The 25,239-nt window shown below is 35.2% G+C and overlaps 3 protein-coding genes across 6 annotated transcripts; 2 read left to right on the top strand and 1 right to left on the bottom strand.

Annotated features, from left to right (window-relative positions):
* Positions 1-6,112: 6,112 nt before the first annotated feature.
* On the top strand, positions 6,113-9,494 carry LOC110872747 (mini-chromosome maintenance complex-binding protein). Its single transcript, XM_022121614.2, has 14 exons — positions 6,113-6,420; positions 6,671-6,784; positions 6,882-6,989; positions 7,096-7,221; positions 7,290-7,334; positions 7,489-7,584; positions 7,676-7,825; positions 7,914-7,988; positions 8,070-8,183; positions 8,265-8,467; positions 8,557-8,692; positions 8,774-9,001; positions 9,071-9,138; positions 9,222-9,494. Exons 1-14 carry the CDS (start codon positions 6,253-6,255, stop codon positions 9,334-9,336), a joined length of 1,746 nt encoding a protein of 581 aa, XP_021977306.1. The 5' UTR covers positions 6,113-6,252; the 3' UTR covers positions 9,337-9,494.
* A 577-nt stretch (positions 9,495-10,071) lies between these two features.
* Positions 10,072-13,826, top strand: LOC110872744. Of its 4 annotated transcripts, none has more exons than XM_022121609.2 (13): positions 10,077-10,237; positions 10,301-10,465; positions 10,972-11,058; positions 11,145-11,240; positions 11,319-11,387; positions 11,611-11,707; positions 11,785-11,887; positions 11,975-12,176; positions 12,256-12,369; positions 12,450-12,581; positions 12,655-12,735; positions 13,382-13,498; positions 13,588-13,826. In XM_022121609.2, exons 1-13 carry the CDS (start codon positions 10,127-10,129, stop codon positions 13,675-13,677), a joined length of 1,464 nt encoding a protein of 487 aa, XP_021977301.1. In that variant the 5' UTR covers positions 10,077-10,126; the 3' UTR covers positions 13,678-13,826. The 4 variants fall into 4 exon arrangements, with proteins under 4 accessions (XP_021977302.1, XP_021977301.1, XP_021977304.1 ...); XM_022121612.2 differs by having other exon boundaries at positions 10,079-10,237; positions 10,992-11,058; XM_022121611.2 differs by having other exon boundaries at positions 10,079-10,241.
* LOC110872746 (5-amino-6-(5-phospho-D-ribitylamino)uracil phosphatase, chloroplastic) lies at positions 13,815-17,230 on the bottom strand. The gene is made up of 11 exons (XM_022121613.2): positions 16,900-17,230; positions 16,688-16,819; positions 16,474-16,542; positions 16,243-16,347; positions 16,033-16,087; positions 15,658-15,731; positions 15,433-15,516; positions 15,195-15,335; positions 14,512-14,577; positions 14,243-14,352; positions 13,815-14,158 (listed from the first exon to the last, which is right to left on the bottom strand). Exons 1-11 carry the CDS (start codon positions 16,984-16,986, stop codon positions 13,990-13,992), a joined length of 1,092 nt encoding a protein of 363 aa, XP_021977305.1. The 5' UTR covers positions 16,987-17,230; the 3' UTR covers positions 13,815-13,989.
* Between the last annotated feature and the right edge of the window lie 8,009 nt (positions 17,231-25,239).

Genomic DNA, 25,239 nt, shown 5'->3' with positions numbered 1-25,239 from the left:
TATGAACTAAATGAACATACATAGCATGTGATGTGATGTAAAACAATGTACTAGTATGATGAACATACATAGCATGTGATGTGATGTAAAACAATGTACTAGTATGATGAACATACATAGCATGTGATGTGATGTAAAACAATGTACTAGTATGATGAACATACATAGCATGTGATGTGATGTAAAACAAGGTACTAGTATGATGAACATACATAGCATGTGATGTGATGTAAAACAAATGTACTAAGTATGTGCTAAGTGAGCATACATAGCATAAAATGTTATGTAAAACGATGCACTAAGTATGCACACAATGGATATACATAGCAAAAACATAATGAAATCGTGTACTAATAGTGTACTAATGAACATAGCAAGTATATGATATGAAAACATGGAAAGCACGAAAGTAAAAAGAAGGCACATGTGTTTCACCCCAAAATGTTTGAAAAACAGTAAAAGAGGGGTACTATGTACTCACTTGAGGGTGCTTAGAAGTCTTGAACAACAACCAAGCAAAGCTAGAGGGATCACGGAATCAAACGGCACCCTATATAGATAACTACATAAATAACCGGACCTAAATCGGGGGATTGGATAGTATGAGGTTTCGTGAACCAAATGAGTATTGGAACTCATATGAAATGGTTAAACAAAGCCCACATACTAAAATGAAACCTAACCTAAGTGCTTATGACCCATTACGACCCGTTTAGGTAGCTTATGCTACTTTAACGCGTCGTTCGCGTAAAACGCGTTCGGAATGCCTAACTAGTCCTATGACAAGCAAGATATTCCTTAACATGTTTAATATTGTTGCCAAAATAGTTTATATGTCAAAAGTTATGTTACATAGGCTTAAAATGAATTTTAGCGCAAAAAGGGCATTTTGGTAATTTACCTGAGGCATAATAACTACTTATCATACAACTACTGAATGACGTGACCATAAGGTATGACCTCGGAAGGTTATTCCCTATACAACTATGGTCACCTAAATGCGTTTGGTCGGATCCTAATGATCGACCAAATGGGTCGGCTTCGAAAGTATAAGCGATTGATTAGATCGCTTACCTTTACGACCGTAAACAAGCACAAACCTAAAAGTGACGAGCTAAACATGCTGGAACATGTTTAGTTAAGTTAGAAAACAAGTTTGGTATCAAAACAAACGGTTTTGATACCCTAGAGTAGTTTGGTTACAAAATACGCGAGAAAACGCATTTTGGCCGAAACTACGACTCGTCACTAAGCCTAGATAACGTGGTAATCAGTAGGTATAGTCACTAGGGACTATAACCATTGTGATTACGCTCACGTTATGAAGTTCAAACGAACTTCGCGTTGACCATAAACTGGTCAATGCAGAAAGTCAAACGCAGTTTGACTTTAACCCTAAAACGCATAAAAAGAACGAAGGAATACTTACAAAGGGTCCCCGCAAGATTGATTTTCCAAGTATTCTCAGGTATGAGGTGATGAAACACCCCAACTTAGAGAAATCTCAGAAATCAAGTGGGTTTTGCAAGTGAATGGGATGGGGTATTTATAGTTTTCGGAGAGCCGCTAAGATCGTTTGTCGATATCCGAGCTTTGATCTCAACCTTATACTTGTGCCCCCTGTTTTGTAATACCTTGGGCACTCAAAACCAGCCCATAGGAACTTCAAAAACCATTTGGGACCATGGGGAACAGCTGGAAATGGCTGGAAAACACTTCTGCTGAACTGGGAGGTCCTTACGGACTGTATGGATAAGTGCTTACGGTCCGTAAGCCTTGTGCAGACCAGCAAAGTTTGAATTTTGGCAGAACAGGCCCCTGCAGCTCCAAACTTGATTTTTAATGCATTTTTGACACGTTTAAGCCCCGTTAACCCCATTTCAAAGCTCTAAAATGAAGTTAAAGTGTAGGGAACTTAAAATATGCTCAAAAATATGTCGAATGTCGGTTCGTTTGGTCGTACCATTGCGTTGTTCGGTTAATTACGACGGAAGTCGTAACGGACGCAAAAACGATCCAAATTGTGCGACAAATGGATTTTTATCAAGCCAATCACTAAAACATAATATTTTAATGATTACATAAATTTTTGGATGTCCGGAAGTATTCAGAACGTAAGTTATGCGCGAAAATGCAAACTTATGCACTTTTTGACGCTTTTAGTCCCTGAATGACCAAAAAAGTTTATTTTAGCACACCGAAGCCCTCAAAGCCTATTTCTAAGCTATGTAAAGGATATTTAGGGTATGTTTAACTTATGGTCAAGTTCTGGAATGTTCGTTACAGTTCAAATTGGCATACTTTCGTAGTTTGTCATATTTAGTCTCTGTAAGCGAATAAACTTGATTTCGGCATACCAAACCTTCCAAAACTTATTTCTAAGTTATGTATAGGTTATTTAAGGTATGTTAAGCCTATGTTACTATTCCGGAGTGTTTGTTGCATTAAACTGGTTATATTTAAGCATCAGTGCGCGTATAACCTTCCAGAAAGCGATTTAGAGCCAGAAATCGAACAAGAGTTGATATGTGCAAATGATACACATATTTTTTACAAATACCAAGTACGAAATACAATATTTCATTGGTTTGGTATTTGTTTGATGGTTGAAGTGACACAGATGTCACATCTATCGTTTGGTGTGGATCGCTTATCGTGGATCGCTAGTCGAGTATCGAAAGTCACTCGCCGCTTTTCGCTTTAACGCCTTTCGCGCCTATTTCATCAACTCGATACTCCTATCGCATTCAACGCTCGTGTTATCTGTGTTATGTTAGCATGCACGACCTCGCTTCACGAGACAAAACTAATGAGGCCGAAACATGGTGGTGTTTTAGCTATATTAGCAAACTTTCGTGGAAAAAGGTCAGGTGGGCTAACATTAGTTAATGTTGTGGTGTACTCAACTCAATCAAATCGAATCGAATCGCAATTGTCACTTATCATTTATTAGAGTCAATTGCTTACCGCTATTCCGATCATCGATTATTGCTTGTGAATCATCGCAGTTTGTGTAAGTACATGACATCGCTTCACGAGACAAAACTAATATGGGAAACGTGGTGTTTGCCATATTAGCCAACACTCGTGGGAACATTCCATGTGGGTTTTCATGTGGGAACAAATCGAAATCGCAGTATTCGCAATCGAAATCACGTCATTCGCCATCGCTTATCGATCATCGTCTAATCCAAACGCGCTACATCAATGTTTCATGTCATCGAACTACTCACACTCGTCCGTATTCGATTCGCTACTATTCACGACTCGGCCTTGCACTCTATCGCTTGGACCGAGGGAACGAAATTCTATCTGTGTCTTATCGGCACGCGTGACGCCGCCTCACGAAACAGAGGTAATATGGGCAAAACATGGTGGATACGCCGCTGGTACTTCCTATATATAAGTGTTTTAATCATATTAACAAACTTTCGTGGGAAAGTGCCACGTGGGGCTCGATGTAAGTTATTTTTCCGTACTGCTAAAGAAAACCAATTTTTATAAAATTTTATTTTATTAAAACCATTGGACAAGTGAAATTTCCTTACGACATGAAGAAAACATCGAATCAGTTTAGCCCCATGCCTAATGGAAGTTTCATAAGTCCAGTTTTCCTTAAAACTTTTACAATGACTAAAAGAAACCTTCCCGAAAACGATGGTTCGACAACCGAGTTTCTGCTCGAACCCACGTGAAGGAGAGTTTTCCTTAAAACTAAATTTTTAACCATCGCATCCTTTTAAGATGTATAACTCAAAACCTTTTATTAAACTAACAAAAACCCTTCCCATAGCGCTGGTGTGGACATCGATGCAGTCAACACCGCGCCATGAGGAGATTTTCGTAAGTATTTTCGAAGATTAATCGACTATCTGTAAAATTTAAAACGCTATCGAATCGCTTTTGTGTGTGTTATCGCTTTTGGTTGTTCAAATCGTATCTTCTCACCACTCTCGCTCGTGGAATCTTAAGCGATCGCTCGCTTATCTAGACGCTTTTAATCGCTACTCTCATTCGCATCAACTCTTACGACCCTACTAATGGATTAATTTCGGGACGAAATTTCCTAAAGCAGGGGAGACTATAACAACCCGCACTTTCGTGCGTTGTTACTACTCGCTATCCTCGTTACGCCTAGCACCAGAGATTCGGATCATAATGTAACAATATCAAGTACATCGCTATATCGAAGTATAATCGAATAATTACGCATATTCTATCGCTATTACAAAGCTATTTTCATAAACAATGACACTCACGATGATATTGAGTGAGGGCTTAATCTACCCTCCTCGATAACCGTGAGGTGTGAAAACGTAAACAATCAACGCTAACAAGGACTTTCGGGTGAGTACCATGCCTCCAGCCATCGTGATGATGATGGCAACACGAGCAAGTAGTACCCCGATATTCATTGTGGCACATCACATCGAAGAACGCACTCGAAGACATGCATAACTCGATCATCGCACCGAATATTGAATATATAGATACGTATATACGACCCTTTTGTGATTAATTATAATAAATAAATAAATAATAATATAAATATATGAAAATGTGGCCTAAACTATCGCAACGCACCAAAAACGAGGATCGAAAGGCCTCCGAACTTTGATCTGATTTTCGTTCAATTCCGTGTATTCTGATATCATTTAATGCGCTATCCAATACTCATGTAATCAGTCTGAAATCAGGGCATTCTCAGGCATTATCCTGTCAATCCAACCAAATACGCACTGTGAGTATACTTGACCCCTTTTCAACAAATTTTGGGTGTAATATACGTTCCTTATAAATCGAACTCATTGAATGAATAATTCAACTAGTCAATTTATCACTTGCGAATAACTGCTTGCATAGATATACGTGATGCTAGTTGCATGTATGCTAGGACTTATACTCGTGACGTCCCACCACGACTAGTATAGTACTATTGCACCCGACGGGGTCTAGTTATGCCATCAAAGAATCGAGCATCGAGGACTTAGCTGGTAGTATCAGTTTTGTGAGTATATACGTCGTGTATTACGTTTATGCATGTGGAAATTCGCAGCACTTTTAATCTATTATACTATTACATATCAAACCTGTATACTCGCCAATACTTTTGTATTGACTTTATTTTAACGTATGTTGCAGGTTTAGTCGAAGTCTACATCAAATCAAGCTAGGAAGTCTAGAAACTCACCTAAAATTTAGGTTGTCGGATTTGAATTGTTCGAGAGGACAAGAAATTTGTGATGACTTATGTGATTGTATTATTTGTTAGTATGTGATAACAGATGTAATAAATATTATTGCAATATAGTTGTTATGGGTTCTCTTGAGCAATCTGGTTCGCCTAGTGCCGCGCCCCGATGATTCCGCCATCGGTTGGGGTGTGACAGAGGTGGTGATGATCTGCAGATAGAGAGAGAAGAGAGAGAGACAGGGTTTTTTTTAAATGACCATTTTGCTCCTTCAGAAAAGGACAAAATAGCAGGTTTTTTTTTGAGAAATCTGACCTGAGTTGAGTTTTGGACCAAAATGGCAACAAAAACGAAACCAAAGGACTCAGATTTAAAAAGTTTGAGATTTGGACTAAAATGGCAAAAGTGCTCAAACTACAGGGACCAAAATGGCAGTTTACTCTAATTTTTATATTAAACTTTGTTAGTTCTTGTAAACAATGGATAATTTTAATGATAAATAAACATGATGATGTTCTTATTATAAATATTTAAAAAACAAGAATAAAATTAATAATTCTTAGTAGCATGGGTAAATACTTAAACAACTTAAACATAAAAATATATAGATTTGGTATACTATTAAAACTTATCGGTTCGGTTCGGTTATTGAAAATGATTATCCGAAAACCGAACCTAAATTTTCGGTTATTAAAAATAGAAAACCGAACCGTCGGTTTTTGCTTCGGTTCGGTTTTTCCGGTCCAAATTTTTCGGTTATTTCAGTTTCAGTTCGTTTATTTCGGTTTTCTACTCATCCCTACGTAGTTAATTTAGAACCCGCTTACATGGCGTTTGTAAAAAAAAAAAAAAAAAAAAAAAACTAAAAAAACAATATTTGAGAAACTCATATAAAAAAAAGAGCGTTAGTATCTGAAATTCGCGGGAATCCACGTCACCCAAGACATTGGCGGGAAACGAGCCTCCTTAAGTGTTAGCGCGGGAAGCCACTAAGTGTAGTAACTCCTGGAGTTGATCTCTCGAGTGCGTTTCTGTGAGAAACAGAGAGGCATATCTGGAAATGGTGGGGCGTCCGTACGATTGCTTGGCGAACCCTCTTGGGGCCGTCCGATTCAGTTTCGAGAAGGCTGTATCCTCTGGTTCAGATCCGGCTTCTTTTGACCGCAATGATTGGGGCGTCGCCGATCTCTTCCGTGAGTTTCTTTTCGACAACGATGGCCTCAATCAGGTACACCCTATTTAGGGTTTATAATTTTCTTGCTGTTCGTTATTCTTCCTTCATGTATATTTGTATTGTTAGGGTTTTATAACTTGTTTTACTAGGCACGCTAGTTTTATGTTTTAGCCTTTTAGGGTTTATAAAGTTTTTTTTTTAATTATTTGATTAAATTGAGTTGATTTATGAAAATATTTAACCTAGGTTATTTGGGGGAGTCTTTGTCCATCTTGTTTTGATTAAAAAAAACTTTCATTTCTAGGTTCCTATGCTAACTCCATCAACGGTTAAATGGGTTCAACCGAACTCTTTGGTTCGGTTTCGTGGAATGATACAAGACATGCTTGGTAATGAATTCTATGTTGGTGCTTACAAGGTATGTGTTTTGCCTTGAATATGTTTTTCTTTTAATTTTTAGTTATTTATTATTATTTAAAAAAATTAATTATTAATTTTGTGTTCATTTTATGCAGAGTAATGATACATGGAATACCAACAAGTTTACAGATGTGTCTCAATATCCCATGGGTACCTCATCCCATACGCGCATCTGGGAGCGTCGATTACTCTACTGTGTTCCTGTGAGTTCTATTAAAATCAAATATATGTATGCATTTGCTTATCCAATGTTTATGAATTCAATTATAAAGTTATGAATTATTTTGTATTTTCTTCCTCTTTTTATAGGTGCCTGGTCTGAATTCATGGGCGGATGCTACTTCGGATGGTGTGGTAAATACATACGCCACATCAGCAAGCCGAGAGAAGCGACAGAGGGACAATTGCTCTGTTTCTGATGAGGTGGAAATGCAAGTAAGTTGGCACTTGGAATTTAAGTTAAAAAATTTATCAATATTTATATATTTTTTTTTAAATGACAGGACTCGAATAATGCGATACCGGATTCTCCTAGTGCAAAAAAGATGGTGAGCTAACAGTCTTGTTTTCATGTATTGTTTTAATTGTATTCTGTTTATGATTTTTTTAATCCAAAATGAAGTTCCTTTTGTACTACATTTATTCTAAAAATTGCTTAAATCTATTGTTATTTAACTTGTTGCAAATATTTTTTCCCAACAGCGAGATGTCGAATCTCTCCCGCAGGAGAACATGACAGATTGTGGTATGATAATGGTGCCTGATTTTGATAGAAATAATTTTCCTTGTCTAGTGAAGGTAATTTTATTTAAAAAAAATAAAAAATTAGTGTCAAAAGTTTCACATATTATATAAACCAGGTGTCTAAATAAATGTTTATATTTTATAGATATATGACACACCAGAGTCTGACTTGAAGCTAAACGACGTTCTTGAGTTTATCGGTGTTCTTACATTTGACACCGATGTAAAAAATGGTGAACATGAACTGGAAAATTGTTTTGACCAAGAGGAATTAGTCAACCTACCTCCTAGCAAGGTCAACACCCATCTCTGCATTTAAAAAAAAATGTTCAATTTATATCTTTTGTACTTTCTGGTCTAATGCATCACAAATATGTTTTCAGGTGCCGCGTCTTCATTGTCTTGTACACCGAAAGCTCTCACCTATCGATATGATTTTGAGATCACCAACAATAGAGGTAGATGCATTTAGTTATATGATTTTTTTTATTCATTCATGTTTAATAATTAATATTAATTCAAGTTTTGTGATATTACAGCCGAAACCTCATCTGATGAAAGAAATACGCGAGTCCCTTTTGCGCCATCTTACCGTAGTTCTTGGTGACGATGATTTAGCAGCTAATTTTATATTATTACACCTATTATCAAAGGTAAGGAATTATAATTAATTATATATACACACAAACACACATACACTTTATATGTTAAAATAACGAGAATTGTTGGTACAGGTTCACATAAGAGTAGACTCAATTGCGGTGGGGAAACTATCACTTAATCTTACCTGTTTTGACAAATCAAGTATATCGGTGTTTGGTAACCGTATTAATGATGCAGTAAAAAACCTTTTACCTTTCAGTCAATGTATTCCCCTCACAGTGGAGTTTCTTAATACTGCTTCACTTGCTCCAGTCAAAGATTACCAAACAAACAGGTAACATAAAAATGTATACTGTTATTCTTAATTTACTAGTTTTCTACTATTATAATTTAACATTTTGTCTTTTATTAATAATTTTGTAGACTTGTGCCGGGGGCTCTTCAGTGTGCAGAGGGTTCACATTTTACAATAGACGAAACACAGTTACAATCAGGGACTTTAAATAGCAACGGGATTGAAAACACACGGCTGCTTAAGGATTTAATGGAGTTCCAAAAGGTATGTATTTATATTATTTTTATTATAAACCTTGTTTTTGTTCAATATGATGTGACTGAATAATTATTGTTTTATTTTCAGTTGGAATATGATTTCAAATATTATAAAATGCAAATGGATACAGATGTTCAAATCCTAATTCTTTCCGAAGGAAAATCAAACATTTTACCGGCGGATATTGTCATCCCTTTCCACCCATCATCTGTGGGTCCTACTACAGTTGTGGATGAACAAACGTTAAATGCGTGGAGATGGTATTTGGCCACTGCTAGATCATTGCCGCATACTATTGGAGAAGATATGCAAAAGGTACGTTTGTGTAGATGACGTGATTCTAATGATTCATTTGAGACATATCTAAAGTGTTAGCAATGACAGGTGGTAGAAGACGATATGGTTGCAGCGAGACAGGCTGATCGAAGCTTGGGAACCGAAGATTTTAACAGGTTTGTTTTTAGTCTCTTTAAATTGGTAGGTGTAACCGTGTAATAGTAGATGTGTAAGTGATTGATGTGTTTGTGATTTGTAGATGGCTTACTATGGGGCGGCTAATGGGGGTGAGCTTTGGCGAGACGTGCCTGTCACATGAGCATTGGCAAATGGTGAAAGAAATGGAAAGGCTACGAAAAGAGAGGCTCAAATAAGTGCATAGATGGTTGGTTAGGTTTTGTGGTTGATGTGGTTTATGAAATTTAGCCATTATTCGAGTATATGGTTTCACTCCCTTTGATTCATGGCTCAATTGTATGATGTATCCTAATCTTCATTTGCATTTAAAGGCTTCCGTCCTTGTTTTTACATATATATCTTGTTACTATTGTTCTAAGCGGGTTTGTAAATGAGCTGATCCGAGCCTAACCAAGCTTAAGGTCGGTTTGTTTAATTTAAAGGAGTGTTAACAATTGCTTAAACAATTGTATCTCAATCGATACATGTTGAACATTGCATTGCTCGTGCTTTTTTCTGTCGTAACTTTTTAGTCGATAACTCAATATCCAAATTTAGCTTTTATAAAGGTTGAACCAGTAAACAAAAAGCGTTTGAGAGGGAGTAATCTGACAATCAAATTAAATCGCTTTCGAGTATACGCGTGTCTATGCTTGATGTTATCTTGTGAGGACGAAGATTTTTATCTAAACAGACAATCCACACACAATCAATCAACCGTAGACTGATACTAAACGTGTAATTGTTTTTTAAGGAAATTTAGGAGATACTAAACGTGTAATTGTTTTTTTAAGAAAATTTAGCAGGGGAAATATGTAAAAATCTCTATATATATTCAGATGAAACATGATGTAACAAACTAAAAAAATAATAATAATCATCTAAACAATTTGAATAAATAGAAAAGCGGTTATTTGAACGTAAAATTGAAATTTTCTCCATTGATCGATTTGTTGTTGTTTCTTGTTCTTCGCGTAAACAAACAATATGATAATAATAATGAGTAGACAGCGATTACAATCGATTATATCAACCTTGGTTACAATTCATCCTCATGAAACCTTGAACGTTTTCTACTCAACTTCAACTTTCTTCTTCGTAAGTCTCCTCTATTTCCGTCATCATATAATAAACCCTAATTCACCGATCCATTTGATGCAGGTATTGAGCGCATATTTCGTCGTTTTGCCGTTACGTGACGAAGGTGCGATTTCGTTAGGTGTACATAATCTCCCTGGCCTTTTTGCCGGATCGTTGGTGTTGACGTTGATTGCGGCTCCTCTTACAACGCTTATATTCTCCTCGCCTAATATTTCTAAAGCTAGGGTACATACATTTCCTAATTTCTTTGATTTTTGGATGTTAATGTGGTTATTTTTTCCTAATTTCATATGGCTAGTAGAGTATTCGCAAGCATGCAACATGTTTCAGTTTGAATGGTTAGGGTTTGGTAATTGTGTAAAATCAGGTGCTGCTTCTTGTTAATGTTTAATATTGATCTTGTCGATTTAAAGAGTTTCGTTTCGACTAATTGCTTTGTAAGGTTTACTATAATCAGATAATTATATTGTTTGTTTGTTTGTTTGTTATTCATTGCTTGTCGTATATTAAGGGTTCACACGGTTTCTTATCGTAAATACATCTCCTGTTAGTTGCATTTAGTTATTATTAATATTGTTGAATTCATTGACAAAAAATTAAATCAAGTATGCTAAGTAAATGACACTTTCTCATTTCAATAGCTAATGTCTAGCTTTTTTCGCAATACACACGGTGCGGATTTTGACTCCTTGATACATCACCCTGTAATGTATATATTTGTTGAATTCCAGGCTTTGGTGTTGATACACAGGTTTTTTAGTGCAAGTCTTGTTCTGTTTTTCATTTTATGGATGTTTTCGTCTCCTGCAAACTCAAAGGTGAAAACAGAACCAACCACAACATATAATAAAACAGTTTCATAATACCATTTCTCACCTTTTAACTCAACATGCACCACATGTAGGGTTTCGTCTCCACATCATCCACCATAAAAGAGGAAGTAAAAGCTGAGGAACATGGATGGTTTTACATTTCAGTGAGAATCGGCTTCTTCTTATGGGTATCAAACTAATATCTCTTGTTCTCAGCTATAAAAATCTGTAAAATTTTAAGTAGTAAACTTCTCGCATTTTTACAGGTTGCTCTGTTGAATCTAATAACTATATCTTCAACCTGGGCACGAGTCATTGATGCCATGGATAATGAGGTATGTGTTGCCACTCAACAAGTATGCATGCATTTTGGAGGTGTCTATTTTGACCCGTTTACATATAAATACACCGATTCAGTTTATGGTTTATATATTTTGGACAAAAAGTGTTTCATCCGACCGAACCTGACTCATACAAAAAGTTTGCCTGTTTTGACTTGTTTCCCGATTTTAATACACCATCTTTTCTCTACATAGTTTAATGGTGTCTTGTATTCAGTCAGGTTCAAGATTGTTTGGATTAATTGGTGCTGGCGGTACATTTGGCCAGCTTTTTGGTTCCTTGTTTGCAACAACAATGTCTTGGTTGGGACCATGTATGTGTGCGTGCATTATGTGTTACTTAGATATGGTGTTTTCTGTATGCAATATATTTTTCCTGTTGTACTTCCAGATCTGCTTTTAATTGCTTCACTATTGATGGAACTTGCTGCTCGGGCTTCACAAACGATAAACAAGGATATGTCTCACAGTTCTGTAGTATCATCTCCCCTCACGTAAGTGTCTCCAAACAACAAAATAATAAAGCAAATTAAATTACTAGTGTTCTGCTTTTAATTTCTCGTTATTTTCTTGGTTCATAGAACTGAAATTAATCAGAAGGATGAGAAATCCATTCAAAAAGAATCCTTACTAAGGACTTCTAGTTCACCTACTGCTACACCAAAGCCTCGGTTTTGGGCTTTACTTGAAGGAATAAGGCTTATATGCTCATCAACTTATTTGTTATACGTCTCATTGTTTTTGTGGCTAAGTGCAGTCACCAATTCATTCTTCTATTTTCAGGTATAATTTTGCCTATTATCATCGTCGGCGACTCGACGTTGAAATGAAATTGATTGTATTCTTCTCCTTTTCCATGCAGAAAGTTACGATAATTGCCTCAACTGTGGCAAGCCCCAGTGAAAGACGACAATCATTTGCACAGATCAATAGTTTTGTTGCTGTTTTTATCCTTGCTGGTCAGCTTACTTTGACGGTAAGCTAAATATCTTTTGAAATTTGTTATTGAAATGTAATTTTAAGTCATTAACAGTAACTTTTGTTAATGAAATATAGGGGCGTATTCTTACTGTTGCTGGGGTTACTATAGCTCTTTGTTCAACACCGTTGTTTTCTTTTTTGAATTTGATAGCCGTTGCAATATGGCCAACTTATTGGGCCGTTGCCGTCTGGGAGACCTTCCGGAAGGTTTGAACTGCTATCGGATACTTTTACAGTTTTACTTCCATTAAATAAAAATGTAATTTTATGTGATTTACAGGTGGTATTGTATGTTCTAACCAGGCCCGGAAGAGAACTGCTTTTCACTGTTGTCTCACAGGATGAAAAATACAAAGCAAAGGTACCACTTCAAAAAAGATAAAGAGAAAAGAAGAGAAACACGCTCGTGCGCCCACACACACACAACATTTTTCGTGTTCGTTCATTAAGGATATAATGTGTTCACGGACTGTTTATGAACACTTAACGAACGAGTTTTATGTTTGTGTTCGTTCATTAAGGCCATGAACGTGTTCCTGCTCGTTTGTGTTTGTTCGTTAACGTTAGGTAATGAACACAAACAAGCTTTCATGAACATAAACAAGCGTTCATGAACAGAAACGAATATATATTAAATATTTTATCAAATATACGATACACTAATATTATTAAATATGTTATTAGTGGTAATTTTGAAGTACATAAATAAAATATAAAAATGAAAAACCCTAATGAACTATTGAACATAAATGAACATAAATTGAACAATTTACCAGCATAAATGAACAACCACCGCCTCTGTTCATGTTTGTTCGTTTAACTAAACGAACGGAATTTCTTGTTCTTGTTCGTTCATTTATTAAACGAACGAACACAAACGAACTTCCCGCCGAACGGTTCACGAAGTGTTTGTTGAATGTTCGGTTCTTTTGCAGCCCTACACACACACACACACAGACACACTTTTTACATAACACGTGTTTCACAATTGACAACGTATCCAACAGGTATGTATAGATGTACTTGTGCAAAGGCTTGGGGATGCTATTGCTGCTGGAATGTACAGGTTCTTATACAGCAGTCTGAATGGGAAAATGACCACCATTTCTCTCTATGCGTTACCTGTATGTACTTCAAAGTCTTTGCTAACATTTTAACAAATAAGAAACTGAATTTTTACTTATCTGTGATTTTTTTATTGAATCTACAACAGGTCTGCTTTTTATGGATACTAACAGGATTTCACTTAGGACGACGACAAACGCAACTTGCAAAGTCGCACAATAATCCCTCTTTTTCCTGAACATAGCCATGTAACATGATCTTAGGATCTAAAAATATGTTTGCAACAAGCATGTAAATGTGTTTTTTGTAACCCTTAATGGGGTTTATCAATGTAAAAAAATACTATAGGATTGGAGTATAAAATTGCCGAGTATAGAGTCGCTACAAGTCACCCCTAGTGGTTGTATTGCTATGGTTTTAAGAATCACTGCTTTGTAGTTACATCCATGCAAGTTGTAATATATACAAGAACTGACATCAACCATAAAAAATGGTAAAAAGATTTTAACTTTATAAAACTTTACAAAGATTTACAAGAATCTAAGTAGAATCAAAAGATGGTGTCAATTGTAAGTCTCCTTCTTGGAGGTGTTTTCTCTACAACTTGCTTTTGTAGCTCCATGAAAGTCGAACCCCGGTGTGCGAAAAGTCTTCGCAGATTGATAACCGACAATTCATTGAAACCACCGACAGCAAGATCAGCCTGCACTAGATCATACCTGCAGAATTTGATTTCAGACATTAATCTTAATTATTAAAATTATAGATTAGTGTAATAAGTTTAATGTTCATTAAGTTCTTACGCTGGATGTGCACCGATAAGTGCAATCGCCATCATAGTGCAGTTGTGGGCTGCGGTTATACCACGAGGATCATCTTCAAACACCACACATTTGGACGGCTTTCGATCAAGCTGTAAAGAAATTCCAACATTTGTTAACAACCTAGGAGACTTTTAAGGTGTTTCGGTAAATAGGTTGACTGTTGATTATCAGATAGTTACGGTATGCAGATTATTTATGTTTGATATTTGTACTAATAGTTACAAAAGGGTATGGAGAAGAAAACTTACCTTTACTGCTGCAGAAAGTAATCTATGGGCCATAGAATCCATGCCATCTTCCTCGGTTACTATTGCCTACAAGTGCATAAACAAGGGTATTTTGGTCATTTAAATTACCAACGCCTCGCAAGACAATATATAGTAGAATCACATCCAAACATTAGCTCTTGCTACCTGTTTGGGTAAAATGCCATTTTCGTCCAAATGTTTGTTTTCCGCATCTGAAATCTTGCCATTTTCATCCAACTTGTTAACTCCATCCATTTTTTAAAGTCAAGTCAGGGGTATTTTCGTCTTTTTAGACATTTTTTTGTGATGATTAAATGGTTTGGGTAGAGAGAAAGTCAACAGAGGTGGATCTTTATTTCTTAGAGTTTTTTATTTTTAATAAAAATGTCTAAAAAGACAGAAATGCCCCTCATTTAATGAAGAAAAATGGATGGAGTTAACGAGTTGGATGAAAATGGCAAGATTTCAAACCTTTTAGATTCAAATACGGAAAAACAAACCTTTGGACGAAAGTAGCCAAACCTCAGGGACAAAAAATGGCATTTTACTCTACCTGTTTTATTACAACTAATTATATTAATTGATTGTTTTAACATCAGATTATTCCTTTCGAAACATACATCCAAACACCCCCTAAAGAGCTAAAATTGCAAATCATGTTGCAAACCGAAGCAAACACATACCTGAAAATACTTCATAAGTCCCAGATTTTCCAATATTTCAACCATAATTCTTCTATCAAGACTTGAAACAACAGCACAAGGAATCCGGGCCGTAGATACTGCGTCCAACCATTCTTTTAAGCCGTCCATTGGTTCTGCAAGCTGATAAATGAGAACAAAAAACATGATTTTGAGCAATTCACTTGTGGATATTCAAAACCGAATGATTGAAGTAATCTAGAAAAAGTATATATATAACCTTGAGAAGATTGTTGCTATATAACTGTGAAAGCTTCGACTTTAGTCTTTCCAATTCAGATGCTTCATTCTCCCACAGTAACACCTACGAGTTTTAGAAGGTATTAGGGGACATGTTGCAAACAAATTTGAGAAATGATCAAATGACATTAAAATTCACACAGATATAAATGTGATTAATATGGAAATGAAACTATGAAAGTTTGGATTTCAACGGTTATTAAACCTTTTGCAAAACATGATCAGGAGCACCATGAAGCAAAAGCCTTTGTACATCATCGTCATCAGGGATCTCCTTTCCTACATAAATTGAAAGAAAAAAAAAATGAGAAAAAGAGGACTCAAACAAACGCAATCAAGCCTAAAGTGGGAAAGAAAATGTGTTAATTTGGTGAGGTATTTATCAAGTAAGCATTTTTTTCTCGTTTATCGATACACAATATTTATATTTATATACTTGCTTACTAACAAACTAGTAAAAGAAATTTCTATGTTAATAATATCGATTATCAGATCCTTTTTTTTTTTTTTTTTGACACTTTCAAATGCAATTATCATGTTAGATATTATACCAATCTACATATAAAACATAATCACGAACCTTCTTCTTCTGCAAGTTCTTTCCAAGCACTTAACTTCAAAGCTTGAGTACCCGCCTGATCACAATTGACAAACTAATCTTAGAAACAAGACAAAACAGTGCTAAATGCTAAAGCTTTATAAATTAACTCAACAAACCATAAACGATTTGCATTGACGAAAAAAGATATAGTTAACTCGGTATGCATTATACAGTATACAATTAACTTACCACCACATTGTCCCATGAGAAAATAAGTCCATAAGCTTCATCGGGCTTCATAGCATATCGAATTCGTTTTAGAAACCCCTCTTGTAACCTATCATTTAAAAAATCCTGCATACAAAACACCCACACTTTCATGAACCAAAATCACACAACAAAGAGATAGAAGAAACCGAACGTTTACATCGGATTAGCCGATGATCAAACTTTCATTAAAATATACAATTATATGCTTACCACATCAACTTTTAAGGGCCCATCTGGTCTAAATGTCTCAAAACCCTCTCCATATTCAGCTCCAATTGCCTAAAAACACAATCCACACAAACCCCAAAATCAAAATCAAACCCTAAAACACTAATTCCCAAAATAACCCCTAAATCAAAAAGATAATAAAAAAGGTTCAAACTTTCCAACAGGGTTGCCTACTAAAAAATTAAAAAAAAATTACCTCTTCCATAAAAATCTTGGTGGGTGTGAGCTGAAACCCATCAAGAGGCCCAATTTCATCGGACCCACAACAACTTTTGATCACGTTCTTCCGATTACGTTCTTGTTCATCAAATCTTGAACGTTGTAAGCTCTGTAAAACACAAGAATCGTTAGCATACAAGTGTAAGACAATAAGAAGAGATAAAAGATTGAAACTTTAAGAAGATTAACCGGTAATTTGAGGTTGAGAGGTAGCTGGTGGGGAAGAAACGAAGAGGGGGTAGTTGGAATCAGGCGGAAACCGAAAGCTGATTCCATGTGGTTGAATTTGTGTGGAATAAGATGATGATGATGAAGAAGAAGAAGAAGCTAGTATTAGTATTCTATTTGGTGACTGTTTTTGTTCATCACACGGATGAAATTGAGCCCGATTCACAGAGAGATATGAAATGGGATTTAGGTTTGGATAATGGATATGGATTTGGGTCGTGATCAAGTGTGAAAATATCATACGATGGAACAATTTTTGTGGTGACTAGAAATGTAGAATATATTGTTTTTATTCATATTTAAGCTCGATTCATAGTGAACTAAAAGGGATATTTCATGGCGTTTTACAAAGGAAATTTGGCCGGTATTAATTTATATCATTACGGTACCGGAAGCTCACTATAGTAAACAAAAGAGAAAATCTTACATCGATTGAACAATAAAAACGAATATTGATACCGGTGCCAATGTTCAGTTGATATTACATCGATTGAACAATAAAAACGAATATTAATACCGGTGCCAATGTTCAGTTGATATCGGTTCAGTTTGTTTGCGATTTATTTTTACTTTTTTCAACCATGTGATATAATTTTTATTGAAAACGGATACTATGCCGCTATCGTATCCAACCAAACTGTAACCATTTTATTGTTTTTACTTACGATAAACTAACACCATATCGCTATCATAGCATACCTAACCAAAGCGAACAACATCGATACTGGTATATGTTCATTTTTACAGTGTCATGTTTGTTATCGGATACAGTGTTGCTATCGTAGTGAACCGAGCTGAAACCGAACGGACAACATCGGTTTCGGTACCGATTTTTTTGTTGTTTTTTCTAATAAACTGATACCGTAAGGCTACCGTACTATACTGAACAACATTGGTACTCATACTGATATTCATTTATCAGCGCAGAGTTGTATTGTAGCGGTACTGTAACGAAATGAACCAATACCAATCCAATGCCTACGGTCACGCACCGTCACAACACGCAGGCAAATAACTTGAAATGTTAATAAAATAAATAAAAATAAATGCGGATCTAGAATTGTCCTGTATATTAATAATCCAACGAAATGAACAGTAACTAAATATAAATTTTTATTTATTTATTTAATATTCAGAATTCATATATGAGGATTATGAGGAGAGGGTGGGAGGTGGGGTCACTAAATCAGCTAATGAGGACATTATTATCTATATATTAAAATTATCTATATATTAATTATCTATATATTAAAATTACAACACAATGAACAATAACATCATCAAGGGGATGAGTAAATGGTATTTGGTACCAGTATCGGTATCAAATGTACCAAAACGGGTATATTTTCGGTACCGCCTTTTGACATTTTCGGTATTGCTTTGGCACCGGGTTTTACCCTCAAATACCGGTACCGTACCAGTACCGACCGGTACCGAACCGTGCCAGGTATATTTGGTACCGGTACCCACTTTTGGGGATAACGGTATTTTCGGTACCGGTTGGTACCGAACTCATCAAATCCTATAGCAACGTAGCAACGCAAGTAATTGTACCGTTTATATTACTTTTCATACACAACCCAATGAATAGTAACATCATCAAGGGGATGAGCAAATGGTATCGGGTACCAGTACTGGTATCAAATTTACCAAACCGGGTATATTTTCGGTACCGAATGGTACCGACTTTTGACATTTTCGGTATCGGTTCGGCACCATTATTCACCAGTTTTACCCTCAAATACCGGTACCGTACCAGTACTGACTGATACCGAACCGTACCGTACCAGGTATATTCGGTACCGGTACCCACTTTTGGGGATTTTCGGTGACGGTATTTTTGGTAACGGTATTTTCGGTACCGGTTGGTACCGAGCTCATCAAATCATGTACCAACGTAGCAAGTATTGCACCGTTTAGTTTACTTTTCTTACACACTATAAGTAAACTATATTTCGTTTGAATGAGGTTTTATATACACAACTTATTTTGTTTTTTTTTTTTTTTTTGTCTTTTTCTATAATGAATGAATTGTAGCATGTAAAATTAACTTGGATGTTTAGATTATTGATGAGCAAATCATATCAAATCCTGTAATCAAACCGGTATCGTATTGGTACCAAATTTACTATACCAATCATTTTCGGTACCAATTTGGTACCCACCTTTTGGCGTTTTCAGGATCGTTACTTTCGGTTTGACACCGGTCTAGCACCATAGTTGTATTTACTGATTTTTACCTTCAAATATTATACTGTATGGTATCGAGCATTTTCGGTGCCGGTACCTAATTTCGATGATTTTCCAGATCGGTACTTTCGGTGCCGTTACCGGTACCGAGCTCATCTATATTTTAACGTGTTAACACCGTAATAACTAAACTGAAAACAACCGAATTTCCAACGTGTAGGACGTATGGATCCTATTATTATATATTAGATTATTTAAATCGCTTTTTTAGGACGAAGTGACTATCGGTACCACGTCATTTTTATTTATGTTTTGATATCTGCTTACCGTTACCGACACGCGTTTTGCAGATATTAGGTCCCCGTCGCAACGTGCGGATGAAAAATCAACTAGTTTGATTGAATTTCATTTGTGGGCCGCTCCAAATAATAGTTTTTATTTCGGTCTTTTGGACATTAAAACTGTTCCATGCGTGAAGTATTATTTATCATGAGTGAAATCTGCATTCTAATTTCTTTAAAAGTACTTGCGTACTAAAATATCAAGTTAAATAATAGATTAAGTACTACTAAAAAATAAAAAGTAAATACTTAAATTTATCATTTCCTATTTATTAGTAAAAAAATAAATTGAAGAATAAATAAAATACTATCAAAAAATAAAAACAAATGCTTAAAATTTACCGACTAATATTGATGAGGGAGAGATTAAATAGGAAGTTTATTTTGACTAAGAATGCTAGGAAGCAATAATAGGATGACATAATAGGATGACATGCGACAAATAATAAAAAACACAAAGAAGAGCATTTTGGTCTATTTACTGTTTTATGTCAAAAACCCTAAATCTAAATTAGATCTGAAACACGTTTTCTTCCCCACCATGCCACCTCTTCTCCACACCCCACCACACCACCGCCCCCACCACTCCACCACCACCCTCTGCAACTGGACTTGTAAGGCAGGCTCCGGCAACCTTCACCACCGCTGTCGTCGTCTTCCTTCTCAAAAACAAAAAATTCTACTTCAAATTCACGAATTTTCCTTTTCCGATTTGCAATCTGATTAGGAGATGGATCTAGTGATGTATATATAGCCAGCCTGATGAACTCAGCCGAGGCCAGGTTCTCAACTAACAAGTGATGAATGCTCCAATCTGATCATGCTTCATTGCGTTTTATCGATAGTTGATTATATGGCTTCATTGCGTTTTACAGAGGAGGATGATGTGAAATCTGGCTTTATTTTATTCACTTTGATCTTGATTTTTAGGCTGTTCATTTTCAGGATGTTGTGGCTTCATTGCGTTTTGATGGAGAAGGATTCTTTCTGCTCTAAACCAAAATGAAAATATTATAATGTAATCAAAATGGAAATTTTATTTCTGCGATAGGTTGAATATTTTCCATAATTCATTGTTTATTTGTATAAATCTCCATTGCGTTTTACCATAATACATTGTTTTTTTATATATCTCCATTGCGTTTTACGGAATTTCATAAGATTCCTTTTATTCATTTCTTCAGTGGAGCTGTTATTGATGGTGGTGTTTGGTAAAGGCAAAGGTGAGATCTTTTTTATGATTTTTATTCTTATTCATAAAACGCAATTGTACAACACAAGGAATTTGTAAAACGCAATTGTACAACACAATTTTTTTTTTTATGTTTTTAGCCCATTGCGTTTTAGAAAGAACACTTTCTTTTGTGTTTTTAGCCTATTGCGTTTTAGAAATAAGACATTTTTATGTGTTTTTTGATCCATTGCGTTTTAGAAAAACACATTTTGAAGTGTTTTTAGTCCATTGCGTTTTAGAAACTCTTTCTTTTGTGTTTTTAGGCCATTGCGTTTTAGAAATAAGACATTTCTTTGTGTTTTTATCCATTGCATTTTAGAAAAAGTCATTTTTTTACCCTTTTTGTCCATTGCGTTTTACGCAACTGGGTTTTCGAATTTTTTTTTCTAAAATATAGCAATAGTATACTCGTTTTAAAGATAAAAAAACGCTTGTTTTTTTGGTGCAATTTTTATAAAAAAATAATGTCGTATGAAAGAGTTATTAACGTTTAAAAAATGGGGGAATTGGAGGAGAGAGAAAATATTGCTCCGGATTGACTAGAATGCCCCTAAAAAACCCACGCGCCTTCTTTTTTTCTTTTTCAATTTCACTCATTTAATCTTAGCCCTTAGCCCTTGATTATATCAATTGATGTTCAATATTACTTCCTAGCCTTCCTAGCCAAAAAAACTTTCTATTATATCCTAACCCATATTGATGAACACCTAGTATTCATATATTCATATGTATAATATAATTAGTAATGTCCAAAATAAGTTACTAACTAGTTATTTTCCACCCGTGCGTTGCGGCGGGGATTCAATGACTGCAAAACGCGTGTCAGCAACAGCAAGCAGATACCGAATATCAAAACATAAATAAAATGACGTGGTAAGTATAGGATCCACACGTCCTACACGTTGGAAATTCGATTGTTTTCAATTCAGTTATTACGGTGCTATCACGTTAAAATATGGAGGAGCTCAGTTATTACGGTGCTATCACGTTAAAATATGGATGAGCTCGGTACTGGTAACGGCACCGAAAGTACCGATCCGAAAAATCATCGAAATTAGTTACCGGCACCGAAAATGCTCGGTACAATACGGTATGGTATTTGAAGCGAAAAATCAATAAATACAGGTATGGTGCTAGACCGGTGTCGAACCGAAAGTAACGATTCTGAAAACGCCCCCCAAATCGGTATCGAGAATGATTTGGTATAGTAAATTTGGTACCACTACGATACCAGTTTGATTACAGGATTTGATACGATTTGCTCATCAATAATCTAAATATCCAAGTTAATTTTACATGCTACAATTCATTCATTACAGAAAAAGACAAAAAAGAAAGCAAAATAAGTTGTTGTGTATATAAAACCCAATTCAAACAAAATACAGTTTACTTACTGTGTGTATGAAAAGTAATATAAACGGTGCAATTACTTGCATTGCTACGTTGTTATAGGATTTGATGAGCTCAATACCAACCGTACCGATAATACCTTTACCGAAATCTCTAAACGTGGGTACCGGTACCGAATATACCTAGTATGGTACGGTGTGGTACCGGCCGGTACTGGTACGGCACCGGTATTTGAAGGTAAAAACCGGTGAATACCTGTGCAGAACCGGTACCGAAAATACACCGGTTTAGTAGATTTGAGACCGGTACCTATACCCGATACCATTTGCTCATCTCTTAATGATGTTACCATTCTAATCTATTCTAATTCTAATTTTCATTTAAAATTTTAATTTAATATTTATATATAATAAAAATCTATTCTAATTCTAATTTTCATTTAAAATTTTAATTTAAAATTTGTATATAATAAAATCTAAAATTTAAAATTTATATATAATAAAATCTAAACTACTGTTCATTCAGTTTAGATTTTATTATATATAAAAATCTAAAATTTAAAATTTATATATAATAAAATCTAAACTACTGTTCATTCAGTTTAGATTTTATTATATATAAATAAATTAAAATTTTAATTTAAAAAAATCTATTCTAATTCTAATTTTTATTTAAAATTTTAATTTAAAATTTATATATAATAAAATCTAAACTACAGTTCATTCAGTTTAGATTTTATTATATATAAATTTTGTTTTCTGTTTTCTTTGATATTGGTGTAATCATAGATAATTTGTCGCTTGAAATAAAAAAGTAGGCATTTAAACGTAAAGGAATTGAAACAAAATCAATTGGGATCGTTTGTAAACTTTAACCGAACAAACGATTGACTTTTCTTGTTTGTGTACATTTCTTAAATGTGTGCTTAACTTTATTTGTTATTATTTAAATGAACGGTTAACAAACACTGACTACCATAAAAGAACATAAATAAACGAAGTTAACGAACACACCAACACCAATTGAAATTGAACATAAATATCTAAATTAAAGTTTAAAATACCATCATCACTACATTCATGACATAATCAATCCATGAAATGATGATGATAAAGAACCTTTTCTTATGATCTAATGAGGAACAAATCACCTAATTAATGAAATCATACACTATTAGTGGAAATGTGGTAGACGAGTGAATAAACGAAAATAAATCTCAAAATGATTTAAAATATTTTCTTAAGTTTCCATTAGAAATCAAATCGTAATTTGTCACCAACTCATTCAATTTATTAATTGTCGTTTTGAATTCTTACTTGTCGCATTTAACTTATGGGTTGTCAATTCCATTACAAATTGCTATAATTCTATAGAAATGATGTTCGTGTATTGGTTTTGATTATTCAATAATATATCAAGTTTCTCTCGTATACTAATTTTCTCTTGTTTTCTATGTTCGGTTCCACCACACATAATATGTGACGAATTGCAATTTTTTCATGTGCGTCTAAGTGGATATCAGAGTTCGTTTTATCGTGGTGCAATGGGCATATGGCGAAATTACAATTTGTTGCGTACCACGGGATGAAGAAGCCAAAAAATAAACTAAGAAAAATAAATATTATAATGAATAAACAATTACATGGAGCTCTTTTTATATTGAAATTCTAGCAATTTGTCAAAGAAACTAACAACGATAATCAAGACAATTAATGTAACAACTAATAAATTACATGCATTTAGTGAGAACTCGTACTTTCTTTATTATGAAAGGTCAATTAGGGTGAAGGGGGTGCACCCCTAATTAGGTGAGTGAAAATTTTTTTTAACCCAATCATATATTGCCATGTCATTTCCCCTCTATAACTCTCCTCTTGTCCAAAAACGTACGGGGTGCACCCCTCTTAGGGGAGTTGTTTTTTTATTAAAAAAAAAAAAACAAAACAAAATATTGATTGGTTGTTACAGCCATAGGGCCCACCATCTCTCTCTCTCTTGTTCGGTGACTGACCACCCAAACCGCCTCACCGAAATGGGTACCGCATGAATGGCGGTGCATTACCGCTCGGCGAAAACAGTCCCCGATTTGCTTTACCGCTTACGCCCCGTTCAGCCTAATATTCTTCAAATTCAAAAGGAGTGAAAGTTATGTCATTTTGTTAACTGTTTTTTCGCATCCCTGCTGGTCTCTATGCGGGCCCACCACTTGAGTAATGGTCCCTCATCATTCTTTCTCACTTGTTCTCAAGTTATTGGAATAGAGAGTTTTTCTTTTGGTGTGTTCTTTGTTTTCACCCCTTCAAAATTCCTTTCACTAATGTATCATGTTTCAATTTTTCATCGCATTCTTTAGGCATAATGTGGGTTTTGGCAAAAAGGTGCTTCTAGGGTAGAAGGTTTCTTTGTGGAAGAAGATATATGCGATAAGACCAAGTTTGTTGACCCTTCTTCATATTCTTATTGGTGATTTTATTGTAGTAGACAAGACAACTATATGTTTCCTTCCCATGAGAAGATATAGATATCATTTGTTTCTTTGATGTACTGCACAAACGTCATGTTGCCAAGATCTACAAAACAAGAGATGAGATGCATCCATATAAACCACATTACATGGAACTTCTTGATCATAGGTTTTCCTAATACGATGGGAAGCTTACAAGTCTCAGAGACTTTGATAGCATGTTCCTCCTTGCCACAACCAATATGATAAGGCTTCGAGTGAGGTTGCGTTGGAAGCTTCAACCTGCTGATAAGGGCCTTTGATACCAAGTTTCCACAGTTGTCACTACTGATGATTAACAAATATACTTCTTTCTTAATTTAACATTTCAGATGATAAATAGTGTCTCTATGTGAATTAGCCTCTTTGACCTGGTCTCATCGTTCATATTGCCATTAGAAAAGTCTTTTTCATGAACGACAACTCATCGATTGACAAGGGTTGGTTGTCTACCATCAATATCAACATTGTCTGGGCGAAGATAAGTGACGTCATAGTTACAACACTCTCGAGTTCCGCGACCATTAAGACCACATGTGGTCGAGGCGCACAATTCTTCAAGTTTTATTGTTATTCTATCGAACTTGGTAGTGAGATACTCCACTGCACCTGTAATGATCCATATTTCATACTTTCTATTTTTAACAAGTTGTATTCGTATTTCATTTCAATCTTTGTAATCT

The sequence above is a fragment of the Helianthus annuus genome, chromosome 8, assembly GCF_002127325.2.
Source record: "Helianthus annuus cultivar XRQ/B chromosome 8, HanXRQr2.0-SUNRISE, whole genome shotgun sequence".
Classification (NCBI taxonomy): domain Eukaryota; kingdom Viridiplantae; phylum Streptophyta; class Magnoliopsida; order Asterales; family Asteraceae; genus Helianthus; species Helianthus annuus.
This window is presented reverse-complemented; position numbering and strand designations above follow the sequence as displayed.